The sequence below is a fragment of the Camelus ferus genome, chromosome 5, assembly GCF_009834535.1.
Source record: "Camelus ferus isolate YT-003-E chromosome 5, BCGSAC_Cfer_1.0, whole genome shotgun sequence".
NCBI classification, from domain to species: domain Eukaryota; kingdom Metazoa; phylum Chordata; class Mammalia; order Artiodactyla; family Camelidae; genus Camelus; species Camelus ferus.
Genome location: NC_045700.1, coordinates 23,373,417 through 23,393,405, shown reverse-complemented (window position 1 = coordinate 23,393,405; position 19,989 = coordinate 23,373,417). Strand labels below are relative to the sequence as shown.

The 19,989-nt window shown below is 36.4% G+C and overlaps 1 protein-coding gene across 3 annotated transcripts in view; it reads right to left on the bottom strand.

Annotated features, from left to right (window-relative positions):
- ARHGAP15 (Rho GTPase activating protein 15) overlaps positions 1–19,989 on the bottom strand; it is a 574,294-nt gene that overhangs the window by 484,966 nt on the left and 69,339 nt on the right. For all 3 annotated transcript variants that reach the window (XM_006191397.2, XM_032479387.1, XM_032479386.1), the window contains exons 3-4: positions 19,503–19,571; positions 6,477–6,538 (exon numbers count right to left, since the gene is read on the bottom strand). In XM_006191397.2, the coding sequence (XP_006191459.1) occupies positions 6,477–6,538; positions 19,503–19,571 (131 nt within the window). The remainder of the gene's footprint in view (positions 1–6,476; positions 6,539–19,502; positions 19,572–19,989) is intronic.

Genomic DNA, 19,989 nt, shown 5'->3' with positions numbered 1-19,989 from the left:
TACCTGCCTAAGACGGCCAGCAGGTAACTTCATTCATCAGTGGGAGCCAATAAATGCGTCGAAACTTCATCATCTTAACTTTTAGGGCGTTCTTTTTTATTTCTCCACACAGAGAGAAAAAAACCAAGCTGCTGGATAGACTTGTGGGTTGAGTAAGACACATCAGTCAGGAAATGTCCGACCTGAGTAAGTCAGAGGTCCCAGGAATAGCTGACAGAGGCTCCGCGTGAATTTACACATAACAATTAGGTGAGGGATTGATATTGATGCTAGTAGTTCAGTACAGGAAATAGATCCTGGGACAAGAAATGCAGTTACTTATTTTAATTTTTTGTCACAAGACAAGTCACTTCTAAGGGGGGAAAGATCCTTAATACAATTAGGAAGAAGGAAGAACTAAATTGTCATAAGGACAATTTGTTACAATTAATGCAATTGCTGGGGCATTTTCTCCAAGTGAAACACATAGACAATTCACAGAATTTCCTGAAAACAAATCCTGAGTTGTAAGGGTAGATATGCAAAAGAAAAAAAAAAAAAGAAAGAAAAAAAGAAAGAAACAAACAAACCCTAAAAACCAAAAACCTAAAAAAAAAAAAAAAAAAAAAACCTTAACACAGCGCATAGCTTAGCTGAAAACTCTTTGCATTCTACAAAACGGACACGGGATGGCAGCACATAATAACAGCAACATTGTAACTGCTTATCTGAAGAACGCTTGATGGAAAATGGCCCTTAAAACATTCATTACCATTATAAGAACTTGTTAGCTTGAGCTCAGGTTTGACACATTCATTTGCTCTAACATCAAAGCTTTATATCTTACATTCACCTCCTCGATGCTTTCTTCAGTAATAACACGGTGGCAAACCAAAAAGTCAGAGGAAAATATAGGTGAGATTGCTTTGTAAATTTCAGACCGTCTTTGGGCTGCCTGCCTCTGTTATCTGACTTGGTCACACTGGATTTGACTTGATTCCTCACCAGTGGTGGGGGTGAAAGTGATTTACTCTAGCGTCCTTGACTGATTTACCGAAAAATCACTCGGACACTGTTAAATGTTCTGACTAGTTCTCAAACTGGTAGGTGAGGAACTTATTTCTTCTCTCTTATATTCTAAGCTCCTTGTAATTTGCCCCTGCTTAAAGGGTCAAAGAGACACTAATGTATAAATACATATCTCTCTTTCACTATGGCAAGAAATATAAAAGCTTTTTATATTCAAAGGGTTACCAGAGGTTGGAAACTATAACAGGGAATATGATGGAAATCATAAAACTAAAGCAATCTTTTACAAATTAATTTCTGTTTTCCATGCTCTCCAAACCTTCCCTTCAGTCCTCCCTACTGAACATAAAAAGAGAGAAAGACAGAGTCAGCCTGAAAGAAGTTATTGGAATCCTGAGCAGAAAATGCTAAAATAATAATAATAATGATGATGATGATGATGATGATGTTTACATTAGGAGGGAAGGTATTTTGGTATCATTTTCTACAGAAAATCTTATTCTGAGAAACAGCTGTATTAAAAAAAAAAAAAGATTGAGAGAAAGAAAACAAATAAAAGCAACCGTCTAACAGCTATGGGTCCGTGATGAAACGGGACACTGGACTGGGCTACTTCACTTTTGGGGACAGAAGTACCAAAATGCAGGAATTCCTAAACTTCCTCAGAAAAGCATACTTTGAATGTTCATAATGAAAAACTAAAGTTGAATGCTGAATGTATTCGGCTTTCAATCCTGTCTATCTGGGAAATTTCTAGAACTTCACTTCAAAATAAATTTATGGCCCTTTACAAATGAATAGCCAAACTCCTGTTGTATTCAGAGACAGGTCAAATTTTCCTTAGAAAGCAAGAGAAAATATATGAAAGACGGAAGGAAGTTAAAGAAAAAGGAATAGGAGGACGAGAAGGAAGGAAAATAACACAATACATGATGTGGGTGACTTATCATGGATTTATAAGTAGAAAACTTGAAAGAGATTAATAAAATAGTATTTGTTAAGTGACAATTGAAGCCCTTGGTACTTCGAAATAAAAGGACAGTTTTTGCTTCCTGGCCTCAAACAGCTTCCAGAAAGAGGAAAAAAAATCCAACCTACTTCAAACAGGGCTAAAATCTGATACCAACTATATATACAATAAGGCTGGGAAAAGGACAGGTTGATATGAGTGACCCAGTTTCTCCATCTGTAAAACTGCATACGACAATATAGCCTGTTTTACAGTATTACTGGCAAAGCAATTAGCCAGGTGCCTGACAAAGTAGGCATCTATTACTACTGCTATTAACTCACTGAAATTTAATAAAAGATATAAAGAACTTGATAAGTGGGAAAAAGACTATGAAAAGAAATTTTACATAAGAAATACAAATTATAGCAACTATGGTATGCTATTTAATAGCTACTAAATTATCAATGGGATAAAAACTACATAATTTTTCAAAGTTATGATTAAACTGACTGAGACAGGAAGGGGGCAGGGCACAGCCATTCAAGGAATGCTACAGCAATTAACATCAAAATGGTGGAAGATTCAACCCCCAGTAGGCCTTGAAGGCTCAAGATGGTGGGAGATTTAACTTCTAGCAGAACTTGAGCTTCATTATATGCTCACTGTAATATATTAAGATGGCAAATAACACGCCCACAGGCGCCATGGCAGTCCCAAGGCTAGCTACAAAAGGTCAAAGAGTGGGAAAGACCAACTTCCTGGGAATCCCAGCCCTTTCCCCAGGCTAGTTAGACTGGTCCTTCCACTTATAAGTCACCAAGCCCATATAAACTGGCAACACAGTGCCTCGCAGCTGCCCCCCACCCCCTCCCCATTCAGAGACAGCCCACACCGTACTGTCTCTGAGCACTTTTTTACTTTTACTTTTACTCTAATCTGAGCACCAATCCCCTCACCTCGTGGCGTTTCTCTTCCCTTTAAATGTATCTCTCTAAATAAATCTACCTTTACTCAACTGTGGCTCATTCTTGAATTCTTTCCTACGTAAAGCCAAGGACTCACATGGCGGGGCACGTCCCAGGGGCTCAATTGAAGCCTGGGACACGACCCTCCTCACGCCCCACATCCGTTTTTCCTGCATCATGACAATTTTGTCACAAGTTACAAAAACATACAGATTCCTTGGCCAAGCATTATGGCAATATTTAATAGTCATTAAAAAAAATGGTTCTGTGATTTAACTAAGTCATCCAGGCTTAGAATTTCTCTTAAAACAATATAAAAGAAAAACTGACAAACAGTAGGAGGTTTACTGCAATTATCATGATTTTAGTATAAAATTAGAATCAACCTAAAAATCAAATAAAAGGAGAGTGTAGAAATGGTTTGGTGCATTACAGTCCCATCAACATGGTGGGATATTATATGTTATTAAACATGCTGATTATATCTACAATTTTCTATTTCTAAAGTGTTTATAACAGAAACAAAAGCAAATCCCACAAGCCATAAAGGATAAAATTATGGAACAATATGGGTCAAATATAAAAAATTCTGGTCATTGGGGACTTTCATCAACAAGGTTAATAGAGAGTAAGAGACGTGGAGGAAATATGTGCAAAATCTAAAGTTGAGAAGGTATTACGACTTGGTATATATTAGTTCTTTCCAAAAAGAAGTGATAAACTCAGTAGAATATAGTCAAAGTTTATGCACAGGCAACTCTCGGAATGCAGAACCTAACTGACTCTAAATAGGCGAAGTGAGGCTTAACTGAACACCATGCAATGAAATAACACAATGAAAATTAACACAACACTAAAGTAGGGTCATCCTATAGCCATCAACTTGCAAAACAGAGTTTTAATAATCCTATGTATTAATAAGATTATGGCAAGAGGAGATCTCTCCTGCATTATGGGGGGAGTATGAACTGGTGCATTCATTCTGGAGAAAGTCTGGCAGCAGCACCCGGCACATTTATAACTATGTGTACCTCACAACCAGCAATCCTTTACTCCCAGGTGTATGTTCCAGAGAGAAATCCTAACAGGATTGCAAGGAGACATATATGTGGTTTATTGCAGTGTTGTTTAAGATAGAAGGAGTTAGGGACAATTTAAGTATCCATTCCTGAGAGGTAGAGTAAATAAAATTTAATGTGTCCACACATGGCAAAATGGGCATCAGTTGGAAGAAATGAACTTGTTTTAAATGTATAGATACAGATAGATATCCTAACGCTAACTAACATTAAACGAAAGTAGTGCGAAACAGAATGAGGCTTATAACCCAAAAGGCTTATGAAATTTAGAACACATTCACATACGTACTATTTTCTAGGATGCCACACACATAGCCAAATAAATATATGGAGAGTATATCTGATGAACACACATTCTACAGTGGGGTGAAGTGGAGATTGGAGACTAAGAATAAAATAAAACCAGCTAGGAGTCTTGCCCAGAATGATGATACTGTAAGGCCACACACTGAAAAGTATAACCAGCTCAATTCTGTGCACCTGAGGTTAAAACAAAACCAAAACCAAACCAACCAAACCAAACCGAAACAAAACAAAAAAAACAAAACAAAGGAAAATTAAAATTTATATAACTTTAAATGAAAAAGATCTGAAAGACTGCATAATTATATGCAAACTGAAATAACAATAAAACAGAGTACAAACTAATGTCTATAAGAATTTAAATTAGAACACAGAAATGGTATGCAAGCTGATTAAAATAACGACAAATAAAACAAATGCAAAATGGCATATACCACTGATTGAAACTACCTGAAAATGTATTACTGTGAGTTGGTTAGGGGAAAGGCCCTGTTCTGCTCCTCTGCTTTTTCTGGGGAACACTTTCTAGGAAAACATTTAACCGGGATGGTTTATGGATGGCTTACAGGCAAGGACACTTTACAAAACCACTACAGTGGAGCAGCATATTTGCTTGGAGCTCCTTTTAGGACCTCCTCCTCTTCCTTGCATGAGGCTGGAGGGTAAGACTGACCAAAGCTGTCACCACCTTTCTCCTACCAACCCCCAGGGAAAGTTGAAGTGATAATTTAAACAAGTCCTTGAGTCCTTTTCTGTCCCTCTTTGGATTTTTTTGTCCACTTGGCTGGTAAGGTAAGAGAGGGTCTTAACTTATTCATCTTGGGAAGATTTATTGTTGCACCCTCCACATTTCTTCCATGAGCTGATATAATTGGGAGTAAGTCTAGGGGAGAGGAGGCATAGAATGGGTTAGTCAAAGAATCCCTCCTGTTGCCCTTTCAGAACCTAACACGTCAAGCCAGGTTCTCCACTGGGGCATGGACTTGCCCAGTCTTTGAAAGTAGCCTTGCATTTGACCTTATCTCCTGTGCATCTCCTTCCTGGGCCTCTCAAGGGAGGGTGGCTGCAGGGTTAGTGCAGAGGGACAGCCTAGGAGAGGATTCAAGACTCTGTTCGCTATCCCAGAACAAAACACAATATGGGCAAAAAATAGAGTTTGTTCTTTAAAATTGAAATAGCTCTTTTAGGTAGTGGAATTATGGATGACTGTTTTCTCCAAGTTTACTTCTTTTAAATAAACATATACTTACTCCACTATAGCAAGCAAACAAAAGTGTACTTCATTCTCTACTACTGGCTAGAGTTCCAGTCTAGTACTGGATCTCATTACACAATTAATAAGTGTCCCATTGAGTAGATAATTAGTACATTTATCCTTTATGACTTTAACTATTAAAAATAGTCATGAGTAAATGCCTTGTCTCCTGTTGTGAGCACTTTCTACGTACCTTTGCAGCTTGCATATGGCTATAACACAAATCTAAGTGTGTAATAAGACTTACATGAGAAATAGGAAAAAATTCTAAAATGAAGATGATTATTTCTAAATTCTTCTTGTATAAAAATTATCTATCATCTGTGTCTACCCTCTTATCAACCTTAAATTTTTCTCCTAGCTTTCTGTTATTGTTGCCAAGGAAATTCTTATTACTTTTTCTAATTTCTCTCAACTACTCTGTCTCATCTCCAAATGCAGCAACTTCTAACTTTTTGTCCTACAGATGATTTTATTTTCCTTTTATTTTTTTCTTAACTGATTTTTTATTTGAGCAACAAATGTATTTCAAATTCTCCATTCTTAAAAATGTTATGTTCCCAATGTATTGTAGGGAGACTTTTATATACTGCAAAATAAGTCTGTTCATTCCCTAATCTCTTAGTCCCAGAAATAAGACCCATTATCTTATTGCTTTGCACTGTTTTTAAGATTTCAAGTCATAGGAAGACGATAAGCACCTCATTTATATATTCTATGCAACAAAATAAAATATAGTGCTTTACTGGAAACTGTAATTATATTAAAAATAATGTTGATCATAGTGATAGCAGAAGGAAATGTTCTAGTCTTGCACTATAGGGCCTTTCTTTCCAAACAGCGGCACTGAAACAAATTGAGGAGAAGGGGAGCTAGCATAGTTATATAAAAGTGAATTAAAGAACTCTTATTACCTTAGTTTCTTTCCTCCATCTGCAATTTTAGCTTTTTGAAGATAACCTTCTTTTTCAACCATCTGCAAGAAGAATGCATATATTAAAAGTGTGACAAACTCCTATGCATTATTAGTTTGAATGAACGAACCTATGCTTTCCAACAGTCATTGCAGTGATGGAAGTTTCCAGTCACAGAACTTCATCAATAATGCATATATAGTTTATGGGAAGTGCCTGCAAGATCATAGTCATTACAAGCTGTTAAACATCCAAAAGAAAGATTACAAAGAGTAATGTGAAAGATTTGTTAGATAGTGATACACCTTTTCTCATTTTTCTTTCTGGGCACTGAAGTCACTTGCTTACAAAATTGATTAAAAATTATAAAACAAAGACAAATTTAATGTCTTCCTTAATTTTACCCATCATCCTTGGAAAAGTTCTTCCTTTGCACTCCTCATTTCCCCTTCCTCATGTACCTGCTAAGGCCAGTGATCAAGTAAAATTCAATGAAACCAGGTAACTGAGACGGTTGAACCAGAGGGGGATTTAAAACAGTGACATCCCATGCATTTCATTCAGTTAGTTACCAAGAGATGCTGTAACAGCACTATCTCATCATCTTCCCCCAGATGTGGGTTTGCTTCCCTTCCTATTTGTATTTATTTGCTTTCATTTGCTAATACAATCGCACACTTCTTAAAGGAGATTCAACAATTCCTTATTACTCCACACAGGTTTTTGTGGAGTTCTAGGGTAAATAAATACACGATGCAAATTGTGATGTGGTGATTCCCAGCAAACTCTATATTAGATGTTTTAATTACTTAGTGCCCTATTTCTCCCTTCCCCTGCCTGTCCTGTACACCCCCTATCCCAAATTCTTACCCTGTGTTCTATCTGTTCACTCTTGGTAAACTGCCGACAACTTTCACCCCATGCTGTATGCTAAAAGCTTTAAGGAGTCACCTGCCTAATATCAAAGGACAACACCCCCTCAGTGCCACCCTCCATGCTTCTCTCTTGACTGTAATACTTCACTTCCACCATATCTCCATCTCATGAACTAAATATATTTAATCTACTTTGAAATATAATATTTCTGTCTATTGTTAGAGAATTCTTCCATGTTTCCTCTGCAATCTCTTCTAGGTGCCGTGTCCTGAATCTTCATTTTCCTTCTGTCATTATCACTATAGTAGGGCTTATTGGATCATATTGTATTTGCCCGCTTATTTGGTTGTGCCTCTACCTGTGCTGTGACTCTACCTTTCACACCTGGGTTCCCAGCACATACAGTGCTTGCTGGCACTGATCGTCACAATAATAAATATTGTTTGAACAAATGAGTGAATGAATGAATGGCTACTTAAATGCCTATTGAAATTTTTATAGGAAACTAGACAAGCCAAAAAAAAGTCTATCTGCATTATGACAGGCGAAAGGAAGAGATATTTGGGGGTGAATTATTCCAAACCACTAAAATTTCATCAAAGAATTGGCTATTTACAAGACTCAACCTGATATAGGTGAGAGCTTTTCTGAGTTGTTTATTACTATATCCCTAATATATAGCACAGTACTTAGCTTTCAAAACATATTTGATGAATACATCTTTTAATAAATAATGATGATGATAATGATGATTTATGATAATCATAGCATAGTATCTTTCACCTAGCTACATTTTCAGAGAATTTCTTTTATTTCAGCATGTTCTCCACAAGCCTCGAAGAATCTAAGGAAGCTCTCTTAGATAATTTTTAGAACCATAATGTTCAGTGGCGCCCATTTTGTACTTGGATACATCTGTTCATTTGTTTTTTCTACCTTTTATTCTATGTATACTGTCCCTTCTTTTCAGTGCCAGGAAATCTTATTTATCTAACCCTATAATCCATATAATACATTTACTATTTAACTCTGGGCATCACTGGTTTCTACAAATGTTTGGAAGAAAGATGGTTTCAGGAGCAGTTAGCATCATAGAGGAGGTCCTTTTCTTTAAGAATGTATACTAAGAAATTTCGTTGTATAAATAGAGACAAAATTTACTGTCTTACATAAGCTTTTTTTCTGATGAAAATAATTACCAAAAGCCTGAATATATCTACCAAAAAGCTACAAAAATCTCTCAACTCATCATAAAAATTGATACATGCATTCTCAGCTAAGAATATTGCTTTTTTCCCCCAAACTATATTCGCTAAAAGACCACTGGGTGGACATTGGATATTTAGTACCCAGAGATGTATTACTGATGACCATTTCTCTAAAAAAAATGAAGGGAAATGGGAAAGGGAAAAGCTAATACTCTTGTAGGGAGAAATCAACATAAGCTGGTTTGAGTTATATTCTTTAAAATTCTCTCTCCTAGGATGCATACATTATGTTCCTCCAGACACTACTGAACCTTTTCAGGATACCTGAGTTTGAGGCCAGGAGCTGAATTCCTCGTATTAGGATTCTATAAATGTGATAGCATTGCCATCAAACAGGCTGAACCAGTTTTCACGGCTTTGGGTCAATGCAATACAGTTGCCAGGCATGACCCCACAGAGGTCCCAGTAAAAGGAAAAAGGAAGAGGTAAGTAGCAGGTTTGGTATCTTCTTTTATATTATCATTCTAAGTCCAAGTTGCCTTCCTGATCATTTGAAGAAGCTAATAATCCTCTCACTGTGTACTTTTACCAATCATATTTATTTACGTGGTGCAGATTTTTACATATCTATGTGTCTGCATACAAATTTTCACATGTAACTGTACACAGATGCAACCATCATGCACTATTCCCACTTCTGGGATCAGCCGTTCATTTCTCTCCACTGTTTCTTTCATACTTATTGTACAGTCATTCACTCTTTCAACACATTTTTAAATAGTAACATTCCCTTCCCATAAATACCAGATGCTTTGCTCACAATGGACTGCAAAGATTAATAGGACAATCTTAATCTTACTGAGACTTATATCCTTGTGAGCTCACATTCAAGACACTTCTGGTCCTCTTTTTGTGGACTGAATACCACACTCCTCTCCAGCCATCCCAGAGACTGAGTTAGCTTTTACCCCGGAATAGACAATTCCAATCAGGCTTCCTACACTGAAAGCACTGCGTTACTTTAAGTCCCATGATGGGGAAGCAAAGCTTCCATGAGGTACATTTAATTACTTAATTATTCATTGTCATCATACTTTGAAATACCTCATCATGTTCCAGACACTAGGAATCAGTGATTCCAGGAAGCTCATAGGAGATGAAAGAAATATTAGGGCAAGCAGAAGATGACTATGTATTTTGTATGTGGCTTTATATATGGTACCACAGTATTTACTCTAATTATTTATTCCCATTTTATGTTAATCCTATGGTTTGCAGGGACAACAATCAATAAATCACAGTGGAGTATGTTGGTCATCTAGGACTCAAATGGCCTTGCCTCTAATAATTTACAAAATTATGTATAGCTCAGGCCTAAGTTTAGGATACTATATGCCAGGTTCCAGGCCCATTTGAAGTTCTTTAAGGTAGTAGCACTCCTTAAACTACGTATACTTAAGAAATGTCAACGAATATTTAGATGCTGTATCTGGCTTCTTGAGCTATTTATCCAATGCTCCTTAGAAGCCTTATTTAATGCTAAGTGGCAGGAAAGATCAGCAATTTGTCCAGACTGGATGCCAGCCAGTCTGCTAGCATTGAGGAAGTACTAAGCAGACACAACTGTGTTGAGATACAGATGAAAAGAATAAATGGCAGTGGGATATCCAGATAGCACCTGTTTATCAACCTAAGTTGGAAGTGATAGGCAAGGCAAGAGAGCCGAAGACAACCTATGATTAATGGTAACAATCGTGGTAGAGAGACCAGCCTGTAACCATAAGTTCAGACACTGTAATTTTTTATGTGAAGGCTTCACATCGTTCTCAGATAAAAGTAGAATTGAAAACAACAGATTTTCATCTACACCAGTCCACCAAAAGAACTCTATCAAAATACATGTTTATAAATAGAAATAAACTGAATCTAAGACTTTCCTTGATTTTCACAAGAAGGGATTGGCTTTTAATACCAGAACCACAGAGCTTTTTTGCTCTACTGATGTATGTAAGTTGTTGCTCTTTCCCGCTTTGTTCTGACTGTGTTCATTGGCAACATTCTGACTCCTAATTCACTTTCTAGGTACTTTCACATGGAATGTGGATGACAGTCAGCATCAGTATATCCACCGCTATAAATTTATAAATCAGAATTACAGTTTACACAGCAGACTCTTACAAATTTGGTTACTATGAAATAATCCTAGGGATCATCACCTCCATAAACACTGATAATATTGATAAATATAATTTTTCAAGATCCTCAAATCTGAGACAGGCCCCAGCCCTGAATTGGAGACAGCCCTCCGAAGTTGCATTACCCTGTGAAAATTTCTGTGTGACTGACTGTACTCCTAGGAGAACTTTTTATCAACTTGCTGTAACTACAAATGTGAGCTACAACAATTTTCAAACAGATCAGGCATTTAATTATTTTCCTATTTAATAATGAGGCACTTGTTATATTTTTTTCTGAATTTTTAATAGATCACAGTACTTTGCTGGTAATCTTGTTTGTTCTGGTAATTTCTATTATAAAGCACAAAATGAACACATATCTGGTTATATCAAATGATGCTTCTCTTCCTTCTTAAATCTCTTCTTGATTTCTCTACTACCCATAAAAACAGAAATTTCTGTCTTCTTTCCATTGGCTTTCTTTTTTAAAATTATTTTTATGTTTCTATTTTTAAAACAAAAATTGTATACATTTAAGGTGTAGAATATATTTTGATTTATGCAAACATAATGAAATGACTACTATAGTCAAACTACTTAACGTATCCATTTTCTTATATGGTCACCTTTTCAAATCTTTTTTTGTGGTGAGAGCATGTGAGATCTACCCTCATAGCAAATTTCCAGTGCACAACACAGTCTGATTAACTATAATCACCACATGATATAGTCGATATCTAGAACTTAGTCATCCTACGTCACTCCACTGGCTTTCCTTGTCTTGCCCCACTTTCCTCTTTGGGATTCATTGCTTACATTTTTCTTCTCAGTCTCCAATTATTTCTGTATTGGCTCTAGCTTTCTTGCTATATCAGATCTGCTGACCATGTGTTTGGACTTGCAGTGGAACAGAAACAAAAGCAAGGGAAAAAATCACTTTCAAAATCCAACTTATCTGTACATCATATAAAGTATTAATTTAAAAAATGTAAATGTTTAATTTTAGAACTACCTTATGTATAGCTGGAGAATGAAATATGATGCTTTTAGAGACGTGAAGTATGATATTTTGGCCTAATGTAGATGCATAATTTACTGTGTGCATACTTTTAGAAAGTGGTAAACCAAAATTCTCAAGTTGGATACAATAATTACATGAAAAGGAGAACAGAAGAAAAGCAAAGAAAAACGATGCTTTGTCATACATGAGTGGTGCCTGGAAAGGAATAACTAAGCATTCTCAGAGAAGTTCTGGAGAAGCTGGTCTTGATTTCAGGCCTTGGAGTTAGGCACGGTTTGCTCATTGCAACTTATTTATACCCTGCAGTGCGTATGCTGCTCATGGGTTTTCCCCTTCTCTTTCTCTCAGGATAAGATAATATGTTGAGCTTTAGGCTTCTGCTGAATGTCTTGAACCGTTTTTCAAATGTTGGGTTTGGCAAAGTGCATGCTATGTTTTGCCAAGTGCTTTTCCCCATCATTTTAAATCCCTGTGTATTTCCAGGGAAATTTGACCCACATGTCTCTGATTTATTTACCCTTAACTCATCAAAATGTCATCTGGAAAAAGCTACTATTTGATGTTTAAGAACCCCCATAGCCTTTTCCCTGAGCCTTTCATCTTGTAACCAGTGTGTTTCATTTCATCACCACCAAAAAATCCAGGTTCTATTTGGGAAATGTGCTGCTGAGGGCACCTCTTTTTGTCTCAAGAACTTCAATATTCTGGAGACTTTCTCTGCATATCACCTCTCCTTTCTCCTCCTCTGTTTCTCTCTTCTTCCCTGACTTCTATTTCTTTGTGTCTTGATTTAAATATGTTGCTCTTTCTTTGCCTACCATTGGAGTTCAGTGAGAATGGCCTTTCTGGTTACTGCCTCGGCGATCTATTACCATAATTCAATTGCTTTGTTATAACCTAATTTTGGTCAAGGCAGTAAGGAAGAAAGGATTGCTCAAAGTTAATGTCCTTTTTTGTTGTTATTGTGTGTGTGTGTGTGTGTGTGTGTGTGTGTGTGTGTGTGTGTGTGTGTGTGTTCTTTTTCTCTACTCTAGAGTCAAATGAATTTCAAATGTGGGCCTGGGTGGGAGAAGTTATTGTAACCTATTTCTGTGTTTTAATGGCTTCTAAATTCCTTACCATCACCTCAAGACCTGTCATGATCAGAGTACTACCTCCCTATGCCCACACTTCTTGACTTATTTCCCTGTTCTAGCCAGTATGACATTCTTGCAGTTTTTCAAATGTAACAACTTTGTTCTGACCTCCAGACCTTTGCACTTGCTGATCCTTCTATTTGCATCATTCTTCTTCCAGTTACTTGCTTGACAAAATCTATCACCCTGCAAGTCTCAATTTAAATAGCCCTTTCAAAGAGAGCTTTTATGATTACTTAATCCAAGGTAGGCTCTCCCTCTCACATAGAAACTGTCTGCTCTCATAGCATGTTGTGTAATTTGCAGTCATAGAACAATGCCTTCCCTTACTTATGCTGCTCTTCACCTGTAGACTGACAGCCCCTCCAGAAAAGAACATGATTATTTAGTATATCGTTGCATACCCCAAACCTAGCACAGCGCCCAGTACGGGGATGGCCTCAACAAATACTGAAATAAAAAACACACTCCTGTTTGAGTAAAGGAAGGGCACATAAAACAATGGAAACTTGGAGATGGTCTGTACTGGCGTTATTAAATTATGTAACTTTATCAACAGAGTACCAGCTTGAAGATCTGGGAGGATGTTTTTCGGAAAACCTAACTTTATCTTAACAAAGCAGAATTTTGAAAGACTGAAGAGCTTTTGGAAATTTTTTGCTATTTAAAGAAAGCACAGCCTGATCAATGGAATTATTCCCTGAAAGAGGCTGTGCTTTGTTTTAAAATAAGTAAACACTGTATGTTCACAATGTCTTTCAGCCTTAAAGCCCTCACAAGTATTAATTAATCCACAAAATGATATCTGGCTCCAAAAGGTAGAATCTGTGACTTAAGGTTTATCTGCAAAAGCCTGCTTTGCCCCGAAGCCATGGCAACTTCCTGAGCTCTGGCCTCCAAATCCTTCCAGCTCAGGAGGTAGCAGATGATTCTCTAAAACCTGCCATAGGCTTTTGACTCCTGCAGGGTTATTCGTAGACATGTCTTATACTCTTTTGATATAAATAAAGATGATAAAGATTTAACATGCTGTAAACAGGGTTATTTTTCTTTAAAACTTCTTTAGGGGCAAAAGGGAAAATGCCCTGAAAATAATTAGGTCTCATGAAGAGTTGTAATGTGAAACATACAAGACATGGAAACAAACATGTATTAGTATATTTGACGTTTTATGTTTAAAATCTTTGCTGCTTTATAGGACTGGTTAAGCAACAATACAGCTACTCAGAAAACAAGTTAGTCTCTTGCATTGATAGCATATAGATTTTCATACCAAGTTGCATAAATGATGTCAGCTGTCAGTGAACAGGGTAGTTTCCACCATAAGATTTCTGACTACAAATAGGAATATATTTTTGCCAGTATTCAAAAGTAATGCATTATGTTTTTGTTTAAAGGGAACATTGAGAGGTAAAGCTGGTTACCACAAGGTGACAGCATCCATCAGAGCAACCACCATGGCAGACTCCACTTCTGTAAAGTGAATCATTTTCCTCCAAAGGGGGTCGATCTAATGGGATACTTTCACCAGTTAGGCTTAAAGCCAAAGCCTCTCATGATTGCTGGATAATGTTCAGGGAAGTTCTAAATATGACAGGTAAAGGAAATGGGATTTATATAGCACAAAATGTGGGATACAGATACTCAAAGATCCATATGCTAAAAATAATGAGTAATGACATCATCTTAAAGGATCTTACTATTTTCTAAAGTGTTTTGGTACTACTTTATATATGGTAATTCATCCTGGTAGGTACTGCCAAGGGAAACTACTGCGAGACCCTATGAATGACTCCAAAGCAACACTGAGGCAGGCATGAGGGAAGGAGGAAGAATTGTGGAGATGGAAGGAAGGAACATGCCAGATTTTTGGAAAGAAATAAGTAAATATAGATAAAAATAATATAAAGTTATATTAGTCAAATATAAAGACAACTATTGGTTCTAGAAAATAATTCAAGTCTCAGTGTAAACAGTATGGTACTAAAAAGTTAGAATTTGTTGCTTGAGGGAGCTGGTGGTTATTTTGTCATTGTCTATCATAATGGAGTAATTCATAAATGAGACTTGTGGGGGAAAGATAAACATTTCTTTCCTTAAAACAACACGAAATAAGCAATTTAATCAAGTAGAGACTGATCGGTGGATAATAGTTGAAAATAACCTCTGTTTACAAGACAGAGCAAGATAAACAAGTACTCAAAGAGAGGCTCCAGGGAAAGTCAACTCAGGAATACGAAGTAAATTGATTGGTAGTTCCAAAAGAGCTATAAAAGAATGTGCGTGTGTGTGTGTGTGTGTGAGAGAGAGAGAGAGAGACAGACAGAGACAGAGACAGAGAGACAGAGAGAAAGAGACAGAGTAAGAGAAAGAGATGCAGAGAAGAGATTTAGCGACTGCAAACTAAAGAGCTCAAGAAATTACTGTTTTTGCCTTCTATCTAGCAGTACTTCCCAGTGCTACTCTTCCAAGGTTATCTGACTTTATATTATACTGAGCCCATAAATGTATTTTTTTTAGTTAAACTATCTATAATTTAAGATATTTAAAATGAGTTTCATTTATTAAGAATTGAGGCTGCATAATCAAGACAGACAATTACATGCCAGCAAACCAACAAATAACCTTAGTGTTAGGACAGTAAATTGATATAACCATTTCTGAATATTCTAATTTTTTTAATACTAGCCCTATGCTTGATCTGCACGCACAGCACATACCATTAGTCACTGATTAAATTTAACCAATAACCATAATTTTAATTTTTAAAATTCATAATTAATATATATTTTACGTAAAAATTTTCAGACCCCCTTACAGCATTTTTCAAATATAATTGCACATATATTTGCACATATAAAATTATATATAATTGCATATATATTTATATTTCATACACAGGCATATAGCTTCATTTTCAGTCTAACTTTTGCCATGTTTCATCAAACACTTCAGAGAAACATTTGTTGTGCTATATTTAAAATAAAGCTCTTTATAATTATTTATATATACTTTATTTGTTCTGTAAGTCAAATTTATAGAAAAGAAACACAATTACTTTCCTATTCACTGCACAGCTACACTGTGCCAGGACTTATATAAAGTCTTAATAATAAAACAGTGAATGATACTCAAATACCTTATACTTCAGTAAGAGAACTGTAAAAGGAAATAGGCAGTTTTAGTGTAATTAGAGACAGAGGAAATTTAGAGGTAGAGGCAAGGCCAAGCTGCTATAAGAAGACAGAATAAAGAAAGGCTACCTGATTCAAAGTTGAGGAATCAGAGAAATATTTTCCAGGGAAAATGCTCTCTAAGTTGAAACATAAGTACTTAATTTTGAAAAAAAAGATATATTCTTACCTAAGTAAATTTTTTAAATTGGCTTTCACTATGAATAGCAGTCATATCTGCAATTAACAATATTATGTTAATAAATCATTAATATTATTATTATTAAATCAATTGACAAATATGTCTTTGCTGACCAAGCACTAGTGCCAGAAGCAATGTAAAGGGACATATGATATAATAAAGAAAATACAAGTCACGACCCCTAACTTCAAAGCATTTATAGTCTAGCCATGGAACAAGCCTATTACCCATGAAATAAGAGTGAACAACACAAAAGAGTGCTGGGATGAAGGAACTATAATCGTTACAGAAAATCCAAGTTCCTTCAGGGTGAGAGCCATGTCTTAATCATGTTACTATTGCTAGCTTCAGGGTATACATTTGGAAGTAGATAATAAAGTAAATCAGGGACCATGAGAGAATTCTATAGACTGGATGCTATAGAAAATAGAAAGCTGTTGGACGTTCTGACAAGGAGAATGAAGTAATGAAGATACTGTTTAAAGAAGGCGGGGAGGCATTACTGCACAGTATCAGTGGGAGAGGCAGTGGGTGAGGCATGGTGGAATATAGTAGGGTAAAACCAGAAGCACTGGGAAGCCTGGGAAAGGACATGCACCTGTACGCACAGAGGAAAAACGAGGGCACCACATCCATTGTCGAGAAACTATCTCAGAAAATGTCGACTTATGTGATGGGTCATAGAGACAATAAAGGATCCAAAGACAATGTGTTCTAAGCCTAGATACATGTTTGCTACTAATAGAAATGAGCTCAATGGAAACAGGAATCAATTTGGGAGGAAGGTGATGATGGGTCCAATTTGAGAGATTTCATTTTTAGGATGACACTGAGACATACTAGAACAAATGACTAAGTAGCACTTCAAGATATACGATGAGATAATGAAGAGAAAGTTCACAGGTATAGGTCTGTGTATTATGAGGTTGGAAGAGAAAAAAGCCATTAACTACTTCATTTGTACACTCATTTGACACATATTTCCTGAGATTTTATAATATTCTAGCAATTGTTATAATCATGGGAATAGAGTTATAAACATAGAAGATAATATCCCTGCTCTCACAGAACATCCTAATGAGATGACAAACAAAAAGAAATTGTGTAGTATACTACATGATGGTAAGTTCTAAGAAGAAAATTAAATTAGGGCAGGAGAAAAGGAGAGTGGACAAAAATGGTAGGGTTTTTTAATGTGTTCATTTGTGTTTAGGGGAGATTAGAGAAGACCTACCTTAAAAGGTGTTATTTGCACAGAGACGCAAAGAAAAGGAACGAATGAGCCTTACAAATTTCTGGGCACCAAATGAACTAGTTTGTACCAGGCAGAAGAAAGAGCAGGTGAAATGGCCCTGTGGGAGAAGCAAGGAGGTCATTTTGGCTGGAGTAGAATAAGCCAGGAGAAGAAAGGAAAAGGTGAAGCACAGAGGTGGCTGGGACCTGCAGAATCAGGTGAGGCACCAGATGCTTTTCCGTTTTTACCCTGGGAGAGACTGGAAATGACAGAGGAATTTGATCCAAAGAGTGACAGAACCTAACTTACATTTTAACAAGCTCATTCTGGAAACAGAAAGCAAGAGTGAAAATAGGCACGTGAGTTAGGAAGAAATTGTAGTAAACTGGGAGAGATGATAGCATAAAGGTGGTAAAAAGTGAACTGATTCTGGATGTATTTTAAAGACAGAGCAAACAGGGTTCTTTGATTTTGTTTACCTTATGAAAGAAAGAAAGGAGCTAAAGATGGCTAAGAGTCTTGACTGAAACATCTGAAAGAATGGAGTTAGCTTCTTTTGAAATAGAGAAGGCTGGGAGAAGCGGGTTTGGGAGAAAATCAGGATCAATTTAGGAAATGTTAAGTTTGAGAAATATCTTAGACATATAAACAAAAATACCACAATATACACTACCGGGGTTTAGGGCAGTGGTCCATGCTGGAGATTGAAATTTAAAAGTGGTTAGTGTAGCACACCACATAAAACCATAACACTGAATGAGATGCCCTATGGAATAAATGTACAGAAAAAGAAGTAAAGAATTGAGCTCCAAGATGAATGGGAACCAGCAAAGAAGATGGAAAATGAGTAGTCACTTAATTAGTTGGAGATCCGTGAGACAGTGGTTTCCTAGCAGTCATATGAGAAAAAAATGTTTCAAAAAGAAGAGTTATCAATTGGATTAAATTCTTAGATAGATCTAAGAGAACTGAGACTTTTACCAATGGATTTAGTAATAGGGAAGTAATTGATGATCTTGTTAAGAGATGAGTGGTTGGGATAAAGGCCTAAATGAGGTTAGTTCAAGATGTAAAGGAGGGGAGAAATCAGGGACATTAAAGGTAGACAATCTTTTAAAGGAATTTTTATTCTAAAGTAAAGGAGAATGACAGAGTAATAGCTCAGGTAAAGATAAGGAATCTAGAACATACAAAACAAGAGAAAATAGAACTGAACCAAGAAGAGAAATAATCCGGGGACTGGAAGCGTGTTGACTAACACAAAGCACAGCAAGAAGAACAAGCAAGGAGAAAACATAAAATACATTTATCAAAAAGGAGGCCATTAACAAAAAGAAGTATCAAAATCTCTCACAGAGGTTAGGTTTATGTATTTTTAAGACTTCTGTAATACTACATTCCTTCATGTTTTTCAGAATATTTCAGGCCCTCTTATAGTCATTAGTATACAGCAATAAACAGCATGAAAGGGAAAAAAAATCCTGCTTCCTGTTATTCACACCCTGGTGTAACCCTTCTCGAATGTAGACTGGACTTAGTGACTTGCTTTCGACCAAGAGAATGTGTCAAATTTGATGGGCTATCACTTCCATGATTAGGTTGCAAGAGATTTTGCCTTTCAACTTGCTAGCAGACGCTCTTGCTTTCTCAGTTTACGTGCTGCAAAGAAGCAAGCTGCCATGCTGGAGAAACCCAAGTAGCAAGGAACTGAGAGCAGCCCTGGAGGAACTAAATACTGCCAACAACTGTGTACATGAGCTTGAAACAGATCCTTCCCCAGTCAAGCTTTCAGTTGTGACCCCAATTTTGGCTTCACCCTTGATTGCAAATTTTAGAAAGTCTCTGAACTACAGGACCCTGCTAGGTTATGCCCAGATTTCTGATTCACAGAAACATGAAATAATAATGTGTGTTGTTGTTCTAAGTTGTTGAGCTCTGGGGTAATTTATTTTGTAGCTGTAGATAAATAATACAGTGTTGAAGTGAAACAATCACTTACCAATTGCTCCAATGGAGGAATGACATCTTTCAAGACATGCTGTGAATGATTTCTTCTGTGCCGAGATATCTGAAAAAATATTGACATTTGATACCATTATATATATAATAATGTATATATATATATAAGCTTTACATGATTTAAAAGAGAATAATTTAGTAGTGTACATGAAAATAACTGTATTAAGATTTATTCAAAAAAGTGAATAAAGTGGATTTAAATGGGAAGTAAATGTTTTAGACATTAATTAATTTGAATAAAATGTGTACTCAAAGCTGACTGTCTGCAACAATATTTCATATTCCATGTGGTCTTCTTACTGTGTGACCTTGACACCCCTCCTATCAAATGATGGGGTCTATGTTCTTTCATTTTGAACTTGGGCAGACCTTTATATCTACTTCAACCAAAACATATGGCAGAAGTGGCACTATATGACCTAAATATTAAAGCATAAAAATAACATGCAGCCCCTCTAATTTTCTTG